General features: G+C 42.8%; 1 protein-coding gene across 1 annotated transcript in view; it reads right to left on the bottom strand.

The window, feature by feature from the left end:
* LOC126424838 (poly [ADP-ribose] polymerase tankyrase-1-like) overlaps positions 1–22869 on the bottom strand; it is a 74397-nt gene extending 51528 nt beyond the window's left edge. The window contains exons 1-2 of the mRNA XM_050087644.1: positions 22815–22869; positions 6890–7041 (exon numbers count right to left, since the gene is read on the bottom strand). Coding sequence (XP_049943601.1) covers positions 6890–6977 — 88 coding nt within the window. The 5' untranslated portion in view covers positions 6978–7041; positions 22815–22869. The remainder of the gene's footprint in view (positions 1–6889; positions 7042–22814) is intronic.
* Positions 22870–23334: the final 465 nt, after the last annotated feature.

Consider the following 23334-nt stretch of genomic DNA (forward strand, 5'->3'; position numbering starts at 1 on the left):
TTTTCTGGTTTCAAACTTTGCCATATAACGCAACGTTACTACGTGTTACTATGCTTGTACATGCACCCACTTGTACAAGGAAAAACTCACTCATTGCCTAAGTAGGCTGGCGACCGAATTGTTAATTACAGGTAGCATCTACTGTGTGTACTTCTTGTCCATGCGAAGGAGTAATTATGCTGTACATTTGCTTGATGCATCACTGTAGTTATTGACTGAATATAAGTCCGATCTTGCTTCTATTAGGTACACGCGGTCAACTTATGTACTAAAATCCTTGTTTATAAGGTGAAGCCCGTGAACTTATTACAGTGCAGGCTTTATAGAGCTAACGTACGTCCGAACAGGGCGGTAGCGTTACAAGTGGCTTCCCGGTGACAGGACATCCAGCTGTTGTCGGTTACAAATTAATGTAAATACCGAACAGTGGATGTTCAGTGGCACGAATTGCAATAAAAGTCAGTAAAATAAACTGCAGTGTGAGTCAAGTATAATAGTGTGGTATAGTTGGCATTCAATATGGACAGGAACGTGGGTAGGGTAGATGCGCCAAGTGAAATGGAGAATGCGACTGGCAGTAGCCGGAGTTTACGCGGCCAGATAACAGATGGCGTTAGCGGAAGACAATTGGCGTACTTACAATACCACGAACACGTCAACGAGCAGATTGAAAGGTTGAGATCGCCTCGAACACAGCAAGGGACAAAACAGGAAACAGAGGGTGACTTTGTAGATGATAGTGGGTAAGTGAACGAATCCACTGACATATTTGATTCACCACAGATAAAGAAAGAACCGAAAGAAACTTTTGAAGTAGGATCGGAACACACCGATTCCGTAGAACAAAACAGTGTGAAAATTTTAAACATGAACGATTTATTTGAACAATTAACCAAACAAATTGCAGGACAGAATGAGCAACTTCAAAAACAAGTCGGCAATCAGGTTAATCAGCTCAAAACACACGTTGATGAGCAACTCAAAACAGAGATGGATCAAATTAAAGCACAGGTTGAAGGACAGGGAATTAAAATTAGTAAACAAATAGAACAGGTAGAACAAAAAGTGGGTAATTTAAGTTCTGTGGTAAATACATTGAGATTTGAAATTGATACCATTAACAAAAATATGGTGACTATGCAGGAGGAAATTGGAAACATTAATAGTAGATTCGATGTTGAAATTCTCAACATCCAAGAGAAAGTCGAACCTCTGGTTGAAACTAAGGTAGACGAAAAAGTTTTCGGTCTTAAAACTGGGATCGTAAACGAATGTCAACACGGGATATCGCAATTGAAAAAGGTAGTTTCAGACACTGAAAGGGATTTAAGTAAAAAAGTATCCGGATGTGTTCAAAACTGTGAACAAAATACCACGAAAATTCAAGGCAGAATTTTCGATCTGGAGAGCAAAATTAAAGATAGGCCTGGTGTTGTCTGTAATGGCACACCAATTACGAAGCTGTTAGAAGGCGAGGAACGCTTCGATCCAGCCAAGAAACATAACGGGTGGCATCCGTTAGATTTTATCAAAAATTGCGAGAGAGTGTTTCCTGAGCACTTGTCTGATCAGGAAAAGATAAATGTAGTAATTAGCGCCTTAGCAGGTGACGCTAAGCGCTGGGGGATAAATTTAAATACCGAACGAATGACGTTCGAAGAATTTAGGCAGAGATTTACGGAAGAATATTGGTCTGAACAAAAGCAGGACCATTTATGGCGGGAGTTCATCATGGCCAAACAGCATGATAACAGGGGCAGGAACTCTTTGAAAGATTTCTGCGAGTATTGGTACCGGAAATTAACGCATTTAAGAGGTCAAAGATCAGATTCAGAAATTATCTGGGAGTTATATAAAAAGCTTCCAGAAGATTCAAAGAGGTATGTAGGAAGCAATCATCGCAGCTTCCAAGCATTTCTCGAAAGAGTCGAAGACGAAGATCATTGGCGCGAAAGTCGTGCCAATTATCAAAATTTTGGTAACCATAATAACCGACGCAATGACGAACGAAACGACGGCGATGGATTTCGCGTCAATGTAATACAAAGAGGAAGAGGCAGAGGAAGAGGCAGAGGAAATAATCCAGGTCGCGGTAGAGGGTATACCGCGCAACATAATAACGACGCGGGAAACTAATTTCCGCGAACGTTGCGGGCCAAACGGAAGCGGACAATACATACCGGCCCCGATTTAAGAAAAGATACCGGACCGACCGTAATGTAATGAGACAGGCTAGGGACGGACATGGAACGCCGCAAAGTGTTGTGGCGAAACAAGCGTCAGGTGCGAGCCAGAATGAGTCATCTCTGCCGCACAGAGCGCTACATGTTAACAGGCGAGTGGAGCATCAGAGGGCAACGGCCCAGCCTAGCAGAACATCTGTTCGGAAAGAAGCCGCTAGCAATACGACAGCAGTAGATACGAACATAGCCGTCAGAGCTAATGAAAATTTTACGAGTGATAATTCCGTGGCAAAGGAAACAATAAATGAAACTGTGAATACACAGAGAGGTGCAGTTAGCGGTGTTTGCAATGAGATAAAAGGTGAGGATGAATTAGCAGAAGTGACTGATTGGCGTGTGCAGATCGATGATCTGTACAAGGGCCTAAAGCAATGTGAGTGGGAGGATTTTAAAAGGGAGTATGAGGCGAAGAAATTAGTTGGTGGAAAGAGAGATAGTAGGGACGTCCATAAAGTGACGTGGCCCAAATTTGAAGAGGGGAGAATAAATAGCGCCGCGCAAAGTACGCGTGCTGCCGATAGGAGGAAGGTTAATGATAGGAAGGATTTGGAGGATGAAATCCTCAGCATTGACGAAGAAATAACTTCTGCTAACAGTCTGCCAATAGTACAAGCTGCTACCGAGAGGCACCGTGGAGAAGGGGTAGATGATTACCTGAAAGTAATTAAAGTCCACGAGGATTACGCTAAATATGAAGTCAAAGTAGATGTAAATAAAGCTGATGATGAGGCCGTTTTGCCAAAAGAGGAGATTGAATTAAAATCCAAGCCTGACGACAATACAGAGGAAGAACTTAGTGCCTGTCTCAGAAAAGCTTTTATGTTAGAACCTGAAAGCGATCCGGAATGGTCGGATTCCGACGATAGTCCAGATGATGAAAGGTACGCAAATGCAAACAAAATTGAATATTCTAACTCTCCCTATTGTGCAAAAGTAGCGTACTTAAGTGAATCTGATGTAGAGGAAGAGAGTAGTGATGACTCTAGTGAAGATGAATTTTCAGGTGTAAAGGAAAATGAATATACTTTTACTGAAAGAGGGTATGAGAAAATCAGTGAAAATAAAGGGGATGCAGTTAATTGCGATATTGTACCTAACGATGACGACGTATCAAAACAAAACCCAGATGTTGAGACTGAACAAAGAAAGAAAGAGCCACCGGACGACTCAGTGTTTATTTTGCAAAGAGTTCAAGTAAGTAAAGACTTTGAACTCCAGAAACCGAAAAAGCCGCCAGATATAAATGGTTCACAGGTCAGGAACGTATCTTGGGACGATGTCACAGTCGACCAAGGTGCGTTGCGGAAAAAGACAGGAAGGGGCATGATTTAGAGTCTGGGGCAGATTTATATCGGATTTTGAGAATGTCATGAACACATTACATCATGAAACTACAGGATTTCCACCGGAAGAAATTTTGTTAGGCAGAAGTAGTAAAAGTTTAATTGAAGAAAAACTAGAGTTTCCACCTTGTACACGTTTGGGATTGGATCAAAAGAAAGAATTGGTGATAAAAAGGGCAAAGCAAAAAGCTGAATCTAGATCTAAAAGACACAATAAAAATTTAAAAGTTTCAAAATTTAAAATTGGAGATTATGTTCTTTTAAAAACACACGAAAAGTCTAGTGAACTAAACCATGAAATTTCAAAATTTAAATATATTTATAATGGACCATATATAATACAGAATATTCCACACGACAATGCTTACTACCTGATCTACCCAAAATCCAATAGACCTTTAGGTGTAAGAAATATTGTGGACCTGAAACTGTATGTTCCTAGGAATGAGTAAATGTGCTGTATCTTATGCTGACCCAAGTTATTCTAAATATATCTAATCTTTGTAAATGTCTGTATACCCTTGAAAGTGTGCTAATGTAGTTATGTGAGTTTCAGATTACCAATTGTACTGTAACTGTAAAAATGTATGGAGAAAAGAACTGAAAAGAAAGGATAAATGCTATCCGCCAGATAAAAGATGGGACTGTCAAAAATGAAAATGGGCAGTGTATGAACCATAATATGAAGGACTGCCAAATACCAATGAGGGCAGATAAATAATCGATGGAAAATTGCAAATGTGATCCAGGAGATGTGACAATATGAAGTGAAAAGGACTGCCCAAATCCGCATAATAGGCAGCAAATATGTGTAGTTAATTTTCTGAATATATGTGAGTGTGTTTTGTTTAGTAAGTAAGAAAATGGACTGCTATTCAAAGCAAGCAGCGACAAATTATCTTATAGTGTATACAAAATATGCAATTGTTTTTGTAGTTAAATGTTTGTATTCCAGAATTTTAAATTATTTCTTAAAGAAATTTAGAAAAAAAGATTAAATTGCTATCTTGGTGATGTTATGATGGGAATTTGGACTGTGCAAAAGGCACTTGAGTAAATGACAAGTAATTGTTCTTGATGTGTTAAAAAAGTGTAAACCTATATACAGTGAGTAAAAGGAAATATGTAGTGTAAATCTTTTTGGACAATTAAGCAAAGATTCAGAGCCACTGTATAATTGTAAGATTTAGTGTTCCCATAAAATTTGGACTTAAGAAAATTTTCTGGAAACAGGGGCATGTGTAACGACAACTGTACATATAATAATTTTTTTTCTTTATGAATTTAGATAAATTAATTTAAGCAATGTTTTGAACTTATGTTTCGGTTTGTATCGTTATGTTAAAGAGACTGTGAGCAACTTTTGAAATGAATATTATTATTTATGTTAGATTTCAAATAATGTGGTAATCTAAGGAAAGTGTATTTAATGTTAAATACTATTGTAAGATGTGAAAATTGTAATTTATACACTTGGTCCATACGTAGGTAATGCATTAGGATATGTGTAGTAGAAAACCTGTGGTGAATACCCTACCTGTAGGGGAGCGGGAAAAGGTGGAGGCAGGCGAGGCGGGAAAACACACACTGGCGCGGTTCGGCACAACGGGCACAGTATAACAGTCGGAGGCGAGCAACAGTCGGCAGTACACGTACTGTACCGAGGAGGCTACCCAGGAAAAGTGGATTCCATTGAGCCTCGGATGGACCGATTCCGACGACTACTTGGCATGGCTATATTCTGAGGCACAAAATTGGAAAGATTACGACGCTAAGAAGATGGAAAGTGCCGATGTTGTGTGAGCCTTAGCCGTGCTTGTATGTGTGCCGTGCTGCCCGCTATCTCGCTGCCCGCCAACCGCCGCTCCGACTTGCACAGGTCAAACATTTATTTCATCTTTAGAAGTGTATCTGTGTGGACCAGTGTCGAAACTGTTACTAACTGTTCAATAATAACGTGACTTTTACCAGAATTGCCTTAGCCATTACTGATCCTGATCACTGACCTAGACAGGATCCTTACCTCGTATTGTGCAATCCGAGTATCCTGAACTGAAAGTTTAATATTAGTGTTAATGAAAATTATCAGCAGATTAATCTATGCCATAAAGGTATCTAAAGTTCAGTGTGTTATTGCAGATGTTGGTAAAGAACAAAAGCATGACTAAATTGAAAGAGAGTTTTTTTTTAATTGAGTTAGCGATGTTATTTAATTAATTTGAGACAGAAATAATGACAGTTAAATTATTCAGAAGTAAGACAAAAGAGTAGTCATCAATAGATTGATAATTTTGAGTGTTAATTTGCCTTCAGTACTTAATAGTTTCAGTTTAACGACCATAACAGTTTCAGGCCCCCCCCCCCCCTTTTCTCTTGCACATTCTTTCAAACCTTGAAATGTACTGATCATATTTGACCAGTAAAGCTAAGTCTATATTAATCCTAAGTGTATTAGTGTTTTTCCATCATTAATAGTGATATTGTGTGTGTACTTTCAAGATTGTCGATGCTAGGGCAATCTATGCCCGATTTCAGTCTGCTCAACATACAAAATGCAGTTCGTAGTAATCATTGCTGAGTGGTGTTGTGTAAATTTAGCTCGTTCAAATTAGTACAAAAAGAGAAAACTTTAGTTCAGTGGATTTTTCTGGTTTCAAACTTTGCCATATAACGCAACGTTACTACGTGTTACTATGCTTGTACATGCACCCACTTGTACAAGGAAAAACTCACTCATTGCCTAAGTAGGCTGGCGACCGAATTGTTAATTACAGGTAGCATCTACTGTGTGTACTTCTTGTCCATGCGAAGGAGTAATTATGCTGTACATTTGCTTGATGCATCACTGTAGTTATTGACTGAATATAAGTCCGATCTTGCTTCTATTAGGTACACGCGGTCAACTTATGTACTAAAATCCTTGTTTATAAGGTGAAGCCCGTGAACTTATTACAGTACAGGCTTTATAGAGCTAACGTACGTCCGAACAGGGCGATAGCGTTACAACTGTACGCTCTCTAAATGGTCGTACGGGAAAATTCCCAAGTCATCGCTACCTCGGAGATGCTGTGTCCCATCGCTTATGCGTCGTCTGTAACGTGACGTTCAAACTCACCTAAATCTTGCCATCATAGCAGCAGTAGCCGATCTAACATCTGCACCAGACATTTGTCTTATACAGGCGTTGCCGGTCGCAGTGCCGTATTCTTTCCGTTTACATATCTGTGTATTTGCATACGCATACGTATTGCAGTTTCTTTGGCGCTTCAGTGTGTATCAATTGAAAAAAAGTAAATTTTTTACCTGTCGTGGACTCCGAGCCACTGTAGTCAGCTGCTGTGGCTAGTGCCATAAAGACGCAGATGAGCCAACTAGTGCTTCTGCAAGACATGATGGAGGAGAAAAAGCGTCTTCTCCGTCGAAATGTGTTCGGCACGTGCACGCTGTTGGGTATCCTGTAATTTTATAAGCAAATACAATTACACGAGTCATTTTATTTCAACAAGCTATAAAGGACAGTGGGTAGTGTAAATTAATCTATCAAGCTAAAGTGGATAAGATCTGTTTGAAAAATGAATTTTCACTTCGTTCTGCCCAATACATAGTTTCTGCCTCAGCTGAGCCGTTTACCTCAAGTATTTCGGAAATGAAATGACATCGAATGAAATTGTCTTAAATGAAATTACGAGCTGATGAGGGGATGCTGGTGTGTTTTACTTAAAGCAGCAGCGAGCCTTGAGCGGGCAAGAACAGCGCAAAGTGGTGGGGGAAACTACGGCCTGAGGCATATACTGGCAGCTACAGAGAGCTGATTCTAGTACGACTGTTGCCGCCGTCTAAATACACAGAAACAGAAACAAAGACACGACGGAAATTGTGTCGACGATACGAGCTTGTTTTGCAATAAATATGAGAAGAGTTACCAGTATTTGTGATTATGGATATTGTGAGAGGCAATAGAAAATTAATGGCTACTATTTTAACTGCCATAGAATATGGGGTATCACATGAAAGCTGAGAGTGTCAGTAAAAACTATAGAAGTAACATTTCTTTTATATTAGTTAATCTAAAAGTACAGCCGATTTTATAACAGTATCGTAGGGGAAATGTGTCATTATTCTCAATTTGCCACGGCTGAATGTAATAGAAAGGCAGTATGAGTTATCCAGTTCCGTTACTAGCTATTCCAGATGATGAATATTGAAAGTTTAATTGTATTTAATCATTAGTTCATTGTTTATGGAAATGGGGATTGCTAAAATTGCTAAATAAGAATCAAATGCTACACGCTATGTGAAATCTAAAAGCACAAATGAGTGGAGGGCGGACGGATGCTCTTTCTAAGCTTGCCACATGTATTCGTATGACTTTATTTGTATATTGTATATTGAGCAAGAAGGAAAGGGAACAAAAGAAAAATTTGGAGTAGAAATTAAATTCCATGGAGAAGAAATAAAAACTTTGAGGTTTGCCGATGACATTGTGATTCTATCAGAGACATAAAAGGACCTGGAAGGGGAGTTGAACGGAATGGACAGTGTCTTGGAAAGAGGATATAAGATGAACATCGGCAAAAGCAAAACGAGGATAATAGAATGTAGTCGAATTAAATCAGGTGATGCTGAGAGAATTATACTAGGAAATGAGACACTTGAAGTAGAAGATGAGTTTTGCTACTTGGGGAGCAACAGAACTGATGATCGTCGAAGTAGAGAGGATATAAAGTGTAGACTGGAAATGGCAAGGAAAGCTTATCTGGAGAAGAGAAATTTGCTACTTCGAGTATAGATTTACGGTAAGCGTCAGGGAGTCTTTCCTGAAAGTATTTGTAGGGAGTGTAGCCATGTGTGGAAGTGAAACAGTTTAGACAAGAAGAGAATAGAAGCTTTCGAAATGTGGTGCTACAGAAGAATGCCGAAAATTGGATGGGTAGGTCACGTACCTAATGAGGAGGTATTGAATAGAATTCGGGAGAAGAGGAATTTGCGGCACAACTTGATAGAAGTAGGGATCGGTTGGTAAGACATGTTCTGAGGCATCAAGGGATCACCAATCTAGTACTGGAGGGCAGCGTGGAGGGTAAAAATGGTAGAGGGAAACCAAGATTCAAATGGCTCTGATCACTATGGGACTTAACATCTGAGGTCATCAGTCCCCTAGAACTTAGAACTACTTAAACCTAACTAACCTAAGGACATCACACACATCCATGCCGGAGGCAGAATTCGAACCTGCGACCGTAGCGGTTGCGCGGTTCCAAACTGAAGCGCCTAGAACCGCTCGGCCACACCGGCCGGCCGGGAGACCAAGAGATGAATACACTAAGCAGAATTAGAAACATGCAGGATGCAGTAGGTACTTGGGGATGAAGAAGTTTACATAGGATAGAGTAGCATGGAGAGCGGCATCAAACCAGTCTCTGGTCTGAAGACCACAACAACAACAACAACTTTACTTAGCGTACTTTCTGTGTGCTAAAAACCGAATGTGAGCACGATTCTCGTTCATATCTTGCGTAGTATTGTGTAGTTCACGTCTAGAGAGGCCACAAAAGGACAGTGATGAATGTAAAGTTATTGTAATGTGATGCATACTTGAGGAAAGCTCTAATTCTGAGTGTTTCTCTCGGATCAAACTGGGACGCAGCGGTGTGAGACGTGACGGAGGGCAGCGACAGCCGCAGACCGCCGTCCTCTCCGCTTTCTGTGTCTTCCCGTCGTTCGGGTTTCGGCAGGGGTGTCTCCTGGCGGCGAGTCATTCCGGGGAGCTGAAGCGCGGTAATCCTGCAGACAGTGTCTGGGCCGCGAGTGACAGCAGCGCTTCCCGTGTGCGAAGCGTCGAACTTGTCGTAATTCAACTGAGGTCAGCCTCACATCGTCGCTTTCAGCAGGATTACAAATACTCTCAACGCAGCCTCAGTGAGTGATTTTGAGCAGTTATTTGAAATTTAAATTTGCAATTGTGAGAAGCGACGCAGCAATGGACGTAGACAGTTTCGCTACAACTGTTTGCCTCAGTGAGCGATTATTTTTTTTTTTTTTTGGTCATCAGTCTACTGACTGGTTTGATGCGGCCCGCCACGAATTCCTTTCCCGTGCTAAGCTCTTCTTCTCAGAGTAGCACTTGCAACCTACGTCCTCAATTATTTGCTTGACGTATTCCAATCTCTGTCTTCCTCTACAGTTTTTGCCCTCTACAGCTCCCTCTCGTACCGTGGAAGTCATTCCCTCATGTCTTAGCAGATGTCCTATCATCCTGTCCCTTCTCCTTATCAGTGTTTTCCACATATTCCTTTCCTCTCCGATTCTGCGTAGAACCTCCTCATTCCTTACCTTATCAGTCCACCTAATTTTCAACATTCGTCTATAGCACCACATCTCAAATGCTTCGATTCTCTTCTGTTCCGGTTTTCCCACAGTCCATGCTTCACTACCATACAATTCTGTACTCCAGACGTACATCCTCAGAAATTTCTTCCTCAAATTAAGGCCGGTATTTGATATTAGTAGACTTCTCTTGGCTAGAAATGCCTTTTTTGCCATAGCGAGTCTACTTTTGATGTCCTCCTTGCTCCGTCCGTCATTGGTTATTTTACTGCCTAGGTAGCAGAATTCCTTAACTTCATTGACTTCGTGACCATCAATCCTCATGTTAAGTTTCTCGCTGTTCTCATTTCTACTACTTCTCATTACCTTCGTCTTTCTCCTATTTACTCTCAAACCATACTGTGTACTCATTAGACTGTTCATTCCGTTCAGCAGATCATTTAATTCTTCTTCACTTTCACTCAGGATAGCAATGTCATCAGCGAATCGTATCATTGATATCCTTTCACCTTGTATTTTAATTCCACTCCTGAACCTTTCTTTTATTTCCATCATTGCTTCCTCGATGTACAGATTGAAGAGTAGGGGCGAAAAGCTACAGCCTTGTCTTACATCCTTCTTAATACAAGCACTTCGTTCTTGATCGTCCACTCTTATTATTCCCTCTGGGTTGTTGTACATAGTGTATATGACCCGTCTCTCCCTATAGCTTACCCCTACTTTTTTCAGAATCTCGAACAGCTTGCACCATTTTATATTGTCGAACGCTTTTTCCAGGTCGATAAATCCTATGAAAGTGTCTTGATTTTTCTTTAGCCGTGCTTCCATTATTAGCCATAACGTCAGAATTGCCTCTCTCGTCCCTTTACTTTTTCTAAAGCCAAACTGATCGTCACCTAGCGCATTCTCAATTTTCTTTACCATTATTCTGTATGTTATTCTTGTAAGCAGCTTCGATGCATGAGCTTTTAAGCTGATTGTGCGATAATTCTCGCACTTGTCAGCTCTTGCCGTCTTCGGAATTGTGTGGATGATGCTTTTCCGAAAGTCAGATGGTATATCGCCAGACTCATATATTCTACACACCAACGTGAATAATCGTTTTGTTGCCACTTCCCCCAATGATTTTAGAAATTCTGATGGAATGTTGTCTATCCCTTCTGCCTTATTTGCCCGTAAGTTCTCCAAAGCTCTTTTAAATTCCGATTCTAATACTGGATCCCCTATCTCTTCTAAATCGACTCCTGTTTCTTCTTCTATCACATCAGACAAATCTACACCCTCATAGAGGCTTTCAGTGTATTCTTTCCACCTATCTGCTCTCTCCTCTGCATTTAACAGTGGAATTCCCGTTGCACTCTTAATGTTACCACCGTTGCTTTTAATGTCACCAAAGGTTGTTTTGACTTTCCTGTATGCTGAGTCTGTCCTTCCGACAATCATATCTTTTTCGATGTCTTCACATTTTTCCTGCAGCCATTTCGTCTTAGCTTCCCTGCACTTCCTACTTATTTCATTCCTCAGCGACTTGTATTTCTGTATTCCTGATTTTCCTGGAACATGTTTGTACTTCCTCCTTTCATCAGTCAACTGAAGTATTTCTTCTGTTACCCATGGTTTCTTCGCAGCTACCTTCTTTGTACCTATGTTTTCCTTCCCAACTTATATGAAATTTAAATTTCCAATTGTGAGAAGCGACGCAGCAATGGACGTAGACAGTTTTGCTACAACTGTTTGTCATTGATCGCGCCAAATATCTTCAGCATTTGCACGCTCTTGAGCAACCTGTAATTTTGTGAATAAATACAACTCATTTCCTCTCAACAAGATGTAAAGGAAAGTAGCTAGTGTAAATTATGTCTCAGTCTCCGGCGTCGTGTTAAATGCAGGAACAGTGCTTCTTGACAGAATGAGATTTTCACTCTGCAGCGGAGTGTGCGCTGATATGAAACTTGGTGGCAGATTAAGACTGTGTGCCGGACCGAGACTCGAACTCGTGACCTTTGCCTTTCGCGGGCAAGTGCCCTACCAACTTAGCTACCCAAGCACGACTCCCGCCCGATACTCACAGCTTTACTTCTGCAGTATCTCGTCTCCTACCTTCCAAACTTTACAGAAGCTCTCCTGCGAACCTTGCAGAACTAGCACTTCTGAAAGAAAGGATATTGCGGAGACATGGCTTAGCCACAGCCTGGGGGATGTTTCCAGAATGAGATTTTCACTCTGCAGTGGAGTGTGCACTGATATGAAACTTCCTGGCAGATTAAAACTGTTTGCCGGACCGAGACTCGAACTCGAGAGTCTCGGTCTCGGTCTCGGTCTGGCAAACAGTTTTAATCTGCCAGGAAGTTTCAGTGCTTCTTGAGTCTGGATGTTTTCAAGTGCACTTTCGTAGTGATATTTGCAGATAATCAATAAACATTTACTACATTCGAATTACAATAGTACTGCATTAGTAAACATTACTATTCCTATTGGATGTATTAACTCAACTAATTTTTTAAATAATTCGCTAAACAGCCTATAAATTGCTAGGGTGAATGATCATTTCGTATATGTAAACAATTGCTTCATCAAAAATCAACGAAATACGTAGTTTTCTATTCTGACAACATGAAGAAAATGTACGTTTCAATAATTGAACAAATTCGGAAGAAAAAGGTCTCCCTACGATAATGACGGAAGCTGAAGAAAGGAACTGAAATTTTTGCCACGGCCGACACGCGAACCCAAATCTTCTTGTTTACTAAGGCAGAGATGCTAACCATTACCCCACCACAGCGCTATGGCCAACAGTTCTACACGAACTACTAAAGTCCACTGCCCTCTCCAACACAAACTTCAGTACATACCTTCATCTTAATTTCCACGTACATTGCTACTATTGCCAGGGCTCTCCATAATTGGAATAGCACCCCGACATTGGACGTAATGGGAAAATCGTATACCGTAGCTGATCTTATAGAGATTTTCCCCGAGACATTTAAGTCTCGTCAGCAACACTGACCGTAGTGCCGCGGTGGTGTACTGTTTGGCATTTCTGTCTAATAAGCACAGTTCCGCTTCGAGTGCCGGGCACGAAGGTTCTTGTTTATTTCACTTTCCGCAGCGTCGCTTGTGTGAAGTTTTTCTCGTTAGTGTTGTTCTGTCTGCCGAGTGAGTCCTAGCGCCTCCAATCCGCCACACTGTCTCTTTGCGTTAAAAAAAAGTGTGAAATCTTATGGGACTTAACTGCTAAGGTCATCAGTCCCTAAGCTTGCACACTAATTAACCTAGATTAACCTAAGGACAAACACACACACCCATGCCTGAGGGAGGATTCGAACCTCCGCCGGGACCAGCCGCAAAGTCCATGACTGTAGCGCCTTAAACCGCTCGGCTGATCCTGCGCGGCAAACTCCTTTATTGTACGCTGCCACGGCATCAGTTTTTCTCAGTTCGTCTTTGATGGGTTTTGTGATGTCGGGACGTAGTACCACTGGCTGTACCCCCCCCCCCTCCCCCGCCCCCAATAATATGGCTGCTCTACCACAGCACGAACAGCTGTATCTTTGCCAGACCAGTTCTCTGTAGTACGTGCTCTTTGCTTGACACATTGCGCATACGCTGTGAGAATAAAAGTATTCATAGTAAGTGACAGAAGTGCGAGTGATGGTTTATCGTCGTAGTTACCACGCCCGGCCCCACTACCTACAGTGATACCTAAATACGCGCTAGGAATGAAAAATCGCAAATTTTCTTGTGCTGTTTCTATAAATAGTGAATTTTCGCGGACAAGTGGCTGACCTTTACGAAATCAACGCTTTTGTTGTTTGTTGGTTGTCAGTAGTGCTGCCCTTTTCGTGGTGTCAGCTGCGCCTCACAAGTGGAACACGTCGCGCAGAGTACCGCGACCGGCAGATGTGCAGTGGGCAGGGCACGCGTGGGGCTGCGGCAGCCGCCGTAGGGGAAGTGCCGCTCTAAACTCTACCCTGGGCTCACACTTTCTGTGAATGTTAAGGCGGGGGAAGAAACGCAGATGATAAACGGGTATTCATTGGACAAATATATTATACTGGAACTGACATGTGGTTACATTTTCTCGCAATTTGGGTGCATAGATTTTGAGAAATCAGTACCCAGAACAACCACCTCTGGCCGTAATAACGGCCTTCATAAGCCTGGGCATTGAGTCAAACAAAGCTTGGATGGCGTGTACAGGTACAGCTGCCCATGCAGTGTCAACACAATAAAACAGTTCATCAAGACTAGTGACTGCCGTATTGTGACGGGTCAGTTGCTCGGCCACCATTGACGTTTTCAATTGGTGAGAGATCTGGAGAACGTTCTGGCCAGGGCAGCAGTCGAACATTTTCTGCATCCAGAAAGGCCCGTTAGGACCTGCAACATGCGGTCGTGCATTATCCTGCTGAAATGTAGGGTTTCGCAGGGATCGAATGAAGCGTAGAGCCACGGGTCGTAACACATCCGAAATGTAACGTCCACTGTACAAAGTGCCGTCAATGCGAACAAGAGACGACCGAGACGTGTAACCAATGGCACCCCATACCATGACGCCGGGTGATACGCCATTATGGCGATGACGAATACACGCTTCCAATGTGCGTTCACGGCGATGTCGGATGCGACCCTCGTGATGCTGTAAGCAGAACCTGGATTCATCCGAAAAAATTACGTTTTGTCATTCGTGCACCATGGTTCGTCGGTGAGTACACCATCGCAGGCGCTCCTGTCTGTGATACAGCGTCAAGGGTAACCGCAGCCATGGTCTCCGAGATGATAGTCCATGCTGCTGCAAACGTCCCCATTTGTTCACTCAGGGATCGAGACGTGGCTGCACGATCCGTTACAGCCATGCGGATAAGATGCCTGTCATCTAGACTGCTAGTGATACGAGGCCGTTGGGATCCAGCACGGCGTTCCTTATTACCCTCCTGAACCCACCGATTCTATATTCTGCTAACAGTCATTGGATGTCGACCAATGCGAGCAGCAATGTCGCGATACGATAAACCGCAATCACGATAGGCTACAATCCGACCTTTATCAAAGTCGGAAACGTGATGGTACGCATTTCTCCTCCTTACACGAGGCATCACAACAACGGTTCTCCAGGCAACTCCCGGTCAACTGCTGTTTGTGTATGAGAAATCAGTTGGAAACTTCCCTCATGTCAGCACGTTGTAGGTGTCGCCACCGGCGCCAGCCTTGCGTGAATGCTCTGAAAAGCTAATGATTTGCATATCACAGTATCTTCTTCCTGTCTATTAAATTTCGCGTCTGTAGCACGTCATCATCGTAGTGTAGCAATTTTAATGGCCAGTAGTGCATTAAGTCTGCTTCTAAAAAGAATTCCCCTGAAAACACAGCGATTTATTTTCACTTGGCTTGTTAATCATTTGTACCTTTCACAGAAGCGAATTTTGAGTAAAACTTAACACGTTTCTCTGGTTGCCATGTTAAAATTTGCTTATTTTGCCACAGCACAGCGTAGTATACACAGTGTCACCTCTCCAACATGTACAGAGGCAACTGTGAGAGAATTCTAAAACAGTGACTTATTAAGTTTAAGTGTGGAACTGAGGAAAAGTAATGTCAATATTTTATCGAAAAAGCACGTCCTCGAAAAAAATATACGTATAGAGACTTATGTTGCTCCAAAGCCCATAGCATTTCTCGTTTCAACAGCTATTGATGGCCCCTAAACATTACATTCTTTCATCGAGTAAGTCTGTAGTTGGTGGAATAACATGGCAGAGAATGAACTTTTACACAATAACCGAATGGAAAAAATACCTTCCTCTTTCTGTGCTATCATTTGCCAAAATCTCATTTCGATATCTCAAACCGTTTATGTCCGGGCCATGTGGCCAAGCGGTTCTAGGCGCCTCATTCCGGAACCGCGCTGCTGTTACGGTCGCAGGTTCGAATCCTGCCTCGGGCATGGAGGTTAGTTAGGTTTAAGTAGTTTTAAGTCTATGGGACTGATGACCACAGATGTTAAGTCCCACAGAGCTTAGAGCCGTTTGGAGCATTTGAAACTGTTTATGAAATATGAAGAATGTTGTGGATATTTCATTCTGGATTCATCGCAGACGCGGTGCGATCGCAAATGACTGTGTTACATTAGATCAACTTTCTAGAGGTTCGTGACAGATAGAGACCTCCACCCAAGTCTTAAGAAGAATTCGATATGTTAGCGAAATTTCATACGCAGCAATATATTATGTAATTTTTACAAGACGCAAAACCATAGCGACCCCCATTTTTCATTGCAAACTTTTTCGAATTGCGCGCAGTGTGTTACTTCCATGTATCACAATAACTATGACCGTTAACGAAATGATGGGCGCATCATCATAATGATCCTTGCATATAAAGCTATGAGTGAAACAAAAACTTTTTTTTTATAGTTTCTGTAAAATCGTTTGAGAAATACTGCAGTGCGTGCGTCTCGATTCTGTGATCGACGACCAGCAAAAAGGTGGCAAATATTTTATTTATAAATGAAAAAATCTGCTATATTGGTGCCGCGACTCTTGACGCTGGAACAAAAACGCATGAGAATGGACACATCGGAACAATTTTTGGCCCGTTTTAGGAGAAACGAACAAAATTTTTTACACCGGTTTGTGACCACAGATGAAACCCCAGAGACAAAATAACAGTCAAAGCAGTGGAAACATGTTGATTCTCCGCCACCAAAGAAAACATAGGCAATTCCTTCGGCGGGAAAGGTCGTGGCATCATTGTTCTGGAATGCGAAGGGGGTTCTGTTTCTAAATTATCTCCCCACTGGCCAAACAGTTACTGGAGAATACTATGCTAACTCCTGGACAAATTGCAACAAAAGATACGGGAAAAAAAGCCACGTTTAGCAAGGCAATGGCAAAATTACACGAACTAAGGTATGAATTGTTGCCACACCTACCTTATTCACCTTATATGGTTCCGTCAGACTTTCATCTCTTCCTAAAACTGAAATTTTTCTTGGTGACCGAAGACTCACTTCAGACGAAGAACTGATAGCCGGAGTTGACAACTATGTTGCAGGCCTGGAGGAAACACATTTTCGAGATGGGATCAAGGCACTCGAACATCGTTGGACCAAGTGCATTTATCTACAAGCACACTACATTAAAAAACAGAAGAAGTTCCAGTGATCTAAGTACTTTCTTTCTATTCTGTTCCGAGAACTTTTGAAACTACTCTCGTACGCGAGCATAAAACACGTTACAAATTCTACAGCTGACCGACGTCACAGATATAGGCCTACAGTTTTGTGTGTCTTCTTGACGACACTTCCTGAAAATGGGAGTCACCTATCCTTTTTTTCCAATCGTCAGAACCACTTCGCTGCTCCAAAGACCTACGGCAGAGTGCTGCTAGAAGAGGGATGGATTCATTCGCATACTCTACGTAGATACGTATTGGTATCCCGTCAATGCAGTGGCCTTCCCTCTGTTGAGCGATTTCCGTTACTTTATCTATACAACGGTAACTTGTGAACCACTATTTGAAAGACTTTTGCAACTACAGACACACACAAGTGTTTACGCTAGTCAAAGATCCCTCAAATGTAGTGTTAAGGAAAACAGTCCCCGTCAACAGCTAACATACAGACAGTAGCTTGGCATCGTACAATGTAAGCACTAGGGCAGTATACAAACATTATGATATAGATTTAGCAACGACTAATACATAGAGATATCATATGACATGATTACAGATATAAATGTGCGTAGGAACAGCGCTTTATAAAACTGCAAGTAAGGAAAATATCTTTAATTGCAGACTTATTTAACTCCTCCTATGAGAAAGTAGCTGTGACAGAATACTAACTCATTTAAATGACCAAAACTTCTTAAATGCCTCACAGTTTGGCTTTCGTGAACATTTCTCTACAGAGAAATCAGTACAGCACTTCACAAATTAAGCGGCTGCAGAGCCAAGCAAGATAAATTACACTATTCGTATATTATGTGACCTTTCCAGAGTCTTTGATTGGGTGGATCACATTATTCCACTTGGCAAACTAATGAGTTCTGGCATTAATGCACCCCCTTCTCCACAGATGGAGCCTCAACTTCATAACAGAAATCACAGGATGTTACAGGCACGAAACTAACATCAGTATGGCTTGAAACTAACGTATGAGGCCCCACAACGATATGTACTGGGCACTGATTCACATTATGTGATTTCAAACACGCAAAGAAAAGTGTGCAGGCGCTCCACCAAGTCGCCATTATGAAAACTTCCTGGAACGTCAAAATTGTTCAGTAAGCAGTACATTATCTTTTCTGAACTTGGGGAGCGCATATGTTGATTGTCTGTGTGGCTCCTGACTATCGAAAGCTTTCCCTGTGACAGGATTGCTTCAAATACCTTAAATTCCTACCCCCAAGCTTGTCTTTTAAGACCTGTATCAACTTTGTGCGCAATCTTGAGAGTCACCATGTACACTGTAATACTATCAATGTCTTCCACATTTTTACTTACTTAGCAAAAACAATGATGAACGCTTTGTACGAGGTGTTCTGCCAACTGGCAAATACAGCTCATTTACGTGGTTTCTTTACGAAGCGGTCCCGACTGTTTCTACTGTTACAGTAAGAGACACATTCGTTCAGGAACCTGTTTCAAAAACGCGCAAGATGTAACAATAGTAAGTATGTAGGAGCAGTAATATTACTTTAATTAAGCTGTCAGACGCAGTAGGCTGGCACAGGGCACACCAGACCTCACCCAGGACGATACAGGGATGCCTCGGAGGAGCTGCTGCTCCACAAGTCACGGACAATACACTGACGGTGGAAAAAATCGCAGCACCAAGAAGGAGACTCACAATAAAAAAGAAACTAGGTAGGCGTGTTTCTACAGGGTGGCGCACGAAATGTGTTACCATTTTATTCGTGAATATAAACTTTATTGTCAGTACAATCTGAAAGGAACATATACTACAATGAAGAGCCGTCCATGGAGATTTGTTCTAACTCAGCACATGCTCAATATGTCCACCATTTCGTTTCCTAACTTCCTTTAAACGAACACTGAAGTTAGTGATTACCCTACGGCACATATCTTCCGTAATTTCACTGCAAGCTTGAAGAATAAGTCTTCTGAGCTCCATTAAATCACATGGACGTTTCGGGAAAATTTTTTCCTCTAGGTACCCCCAAAGACAAAAGTCACATGGATTGAGGTCTGGACTATTGGGGGGGGGGGGGGGGGGGGGGCAATTTTGTCCGTCATTGAAGCGACCTGGAAACCTGAGTGAAATGATTCGCAGGTCGAAATGCTCGTGTAAAAACTCCAACACAGTGTTTGCAGTATGTGGCCTTGCAACATCTTGCATGAACCACTGCGTGTGGAAGGGCAATGCAGTAGCAAGAAGCTGTGGAATGAAGTTATTGCGAAGCGTGCTCAAATAACGCTCGCTGTTCACAGTTTCTTCAAAGAAAAAGGGTCCAAAAAGTCCGTAACTGGAAATTGCTGCCCACGCTGTAATCCTCGGAGCGTAATGTTATCGTTCATGAAGTACTTGTGGGTTTTCAGTGGCCCAAAAGCGTACATTTTGTTTGTTAACCGTCTAAATGAATATGCGCCTCGTCTGAAAACCAAACGTTGTTGAGAGTTTCTTCCCTATCCTCCACCCACTGAGCAAACAGTAGTCTCTGCTGCTTGTGTTCTTCAGTGAGCTTCTGTGCACAAGTCATCTTGTATGGGTACATATGGAGGTCACTTTTAAGAATGCGTTGATTGGAGCGTCTGGATATTCCCAGTTACACTGCTGCCTTTCTACACGATTTCCCGGGACTTCTCTGTACAGCAACTCGTACCGCTTCAATATTCTCAGGCGAACAAACAGGCTTAAGCCGAGGTCGCTGCGCTTCCAATACTGTTCCTTCCTGTACAAATTTATCGTACAACCTGTGGATGGTCTTCTTGCGAGGGACCCATCGTGTGTTAAACTGTTGTCGGAAACTCCTCTGAGTCACAACAAGGCTTTTAGTTTCATGAAAAAGTAACACAATTGCCGATCGTTCCTGTGTCGTCAGTCTTCCATTGTCAGCCATTGCTGATTACTAGTCTCCTAGCGGCAGTATCGTGAATTAAACGTCATTTCGTAACTCATTTGATTTTCCAAGCTCTGCTAATGTTTGTCGTAAATTCTGAAAGAAACAATTGGTAACACATTTCGTGCGCCACCCTGTACATCTGGTAGATGACGTCCGTTCATATTTCGTGCCATTCACGTAACAGTGGCGCTAGAAGCGTCGCTATGATGATGCAAATAACGTCTGCTTCAAATACACGCCTTAACTGTCATGAGCTTTTGTCACCTTACAGACTGGACGTGGTGAAATGATATTAGTCAAGAATGCCTGTAAGGTGCAAAGATAACATCATCAACGCCTCACTGACTTTGTACGACGTCTTGTAATTGGACTACGAGAAGCCGGACCTTCGTCCTGTGATATTGTAGAAAGACGTGGCGGAATGTAGCCACTGCACATCATTCGCTGGCAGAGATGCTAATGGGAATGTACGCTAAGGGGCAAGATCAGTTTGGATTCCGTAGAAATGTTGGAACACGTAAGGCAACACTGACCCTACGACTTATCTTAGAAGAAAGATTAAGGAAAGGCAAACCTACGTTTCTTGCATTTGTAGACTTAGAGAATACTTTTGACAATGTTGACTGGAATACTCTCTTTGAAATTCTGAAGGTGGCAGGGGTAAAATACAGGGAGCGAAAGGCTAATTACAATTTGTACAGAAACCAGATGGCAGTTATAAGAGTCGAGGGACATGAAAGGGAAGCAGTGGTTGGGAAGGGAGTGGGACAGGGTTTTAGCCTCTCCCCGATGCTATTCAATCTGTATATCGAGCAAGTAGTAAAGGAAACAAAAAAAAATTCGGAGTAGGAATTAAAATCCATGGAGAAGAAATAAAAACTTAGAAGTTCGTCGATGACATTGTAATTCTGTCAGAGACAGCAAAGGACTTGGAAGAGCAGTTGAACGGAATGGTCAGTGTCTTGAAAGGAGGGTATAAGATGAATATCAACAAAAGCAAAACTAGGATAATGGAATGTAGTCGAATTGAATCGGGTGATGCTGAGAGAAATAGATTAGGAAATGAGACGATTAAAGTAGTAAAGGAGTTTTGCTATTTGGGGAGCAAAATAATTGATGATGGTCGAAGTAAAGAGGGTATAAAATGTAGACTGGCATTGGCAAGGAAAGCGTTTCTGAAGGAGAGAAATTTGTTAACATCGAGCATTGATTTAAGTGTCAGGAAGTCGTTTCTGAAAGTATTTGTATGGAGTGTAGCCATGTATGGAAGTGAAACATGGACGATAAATAGTTTAGACACGAAGAGAATAGAAGCTTTCGAAATGTGAAGCTACAGAAGAATGTTGAAGATTAAATGGGTAGATCACATAACTGATGTGGAGCTATTGAACAGAATTGGGGAGAAGAGGAGTTTGTGTCACAACTTGACTAGAAGAAGGGATCGGTTGGTAGGACATGTTCTGAGGCATCAAGGGATCAGAAATTTAGTACTGGAGGGCAGCTTGGATGGTAAAAATCGTAGAGGGAGACCAAGAGATGAACACACTATGCAGATTCAGAAGGATGTAGGTTGCAGTAGGTACTGGGAGATGAAGAAGCTTGCATAGGATACAGTAGCATGGAGAGCGGCATCAAACCAGTCTCAGAACTGAAGACCAAAACAACAACAACACGGTAAGACGAAAACTGCCCTCCGGCCGTCCACATGGCAGTGCAGAGACGGAAGACGGTCGTGTTCGGCGTATGGCCCTCGTCGAGTCGTGATGCATCTGCAGCAGCAATTTGTGCACCAGAGTGACACAAGGAACTGTTATATTTCACTTCAAGGACAGCTCCGAACCAGTGTGCATTCCACTGACCCCGAACCACCACTTTTTGCGACTGCAGTGGTGTCAAGCGACAGCTCGTTGGAGTGCAGGGTGGAGGTCTGTTGTGTTCTCTGATGAAAACTGGTTGTGCCTCGGTGTGAGTGCTGGCCGTGTGCTGAGAGCCTGCAACCAACCTGTCTACGTGCTACAGACACTGCACCTACACCTGGAGTTACACCGAGCGAGGTGTTGCAGCGGTCAGCACAATGGACTCGCTTTTGGGAGGACGGCGGTTCAAACCCGTGTCCGGCCATCCTGATTCACGTTTTCCGTGATTTCCCTAAATCGCTTCAGGAAAATGACGGGATAGTTTCTCTGAAAGGGCACGGTCGACTTCCTTCTCATCCTTCCATAATCCGATGAGACCGGTGACTTCGATGTTTGGTCCCTTCTCCCAAATCAATCAACCAGCCTGGAGCTATGGTCTGGGAAGCGATTTCGTATGACAGCACGAGCATTATCGGGGTTATCCCACTCACACTGACTGCAAATTCGTACGTCAGACTGTCGATTCGACGAGTTGTGCCTCCATTCACGAACAGCTTTCTGCAGAGTGTTGTCCAGCGGGCTAACGCTCGCCCACATAGCACTGTTGTAACCCAATATTCTGTGCAGCGTTGACATGCTGCCTCGGCCTACACCGTCACCAGACCTGTCTCCAGTCGACCACATGTGAGACACCATCGAGCGAAACTCCAGCGTTAACCAAAACCTGCGTTAACCGTTCCCTTATCGATCGATCGAGTGCAAGAGACCCGGATGAAACTAACATCCAGCACTGGTACGACAAAATGGACGCATATTTTTCATTAATCTGCGTTAATTATTATTCGGTGTTGCGATCTTTCTTTAAAGACAAAGAGAGAGGAATAAAACTTGGTCCTTTGCATCCACCGCTGTCAAGATACGGTAACAGTGACAAGGGGAAGGTCACGCAGAGACTCCACTCACCAGACACTTCCCTCGCCGCGGCTGCCCGTGCACTGCTGGTGCTTGGGCTGGCGCTGGTGCCGCCCCCCACGTGCTCCGCCCCTCCACCTCTCGGTCCCCACCGCCACCGCCGCCGCCTCTCCACGCGGCTGACGTGCCAACTACTCCTGCTCGACGCCTCACAAGGCAGACGCCGGGGTCACGTGACCGTGACAGCGCTTAATGAGTTCGCCGATAAAATTTGGCCGAGAGTCCTAACAAGTTAGGTCTTAAATACACTCTTGGTCATTAAAATTGCTACACCACGAAGATGACGTGCTACAGACGTGAAATTTAACCGACAGGAAGAAGATGCTGTGATGCGCAAATGATTAGTTATTCAGAGCATTCACACAAGGTTCGCGCCGGTGGCGACACCTACAACGTGCTGACATGAGGAAAGTATACAACCAACTTCTCATACAAAAACAGCAGTTGACCGGCGCTGCCTGGTGAAATGTTATTGTGACACCTCGTGTAAGGAGGTTTATCGTATCGCGAC

The sequence above is a fragment of the Schistocerca serialis genome, chromosome 10 (genome assembly GCF_023864345.2).
Source record: "Schistocerca serialis cubense isolate TAMUIC-IGC-003099 chromosome 10, iqSchSeri2.2, whole genome shotgun sequence".
In the NCBI taxonomy this organism is placed as follows: domain Eukaryota; kingdom Metazoa; phylum Arthropoda; class Insecta; order Orthoptera; family Acrididae; genus Schistocerca; species Schistocerca serialis.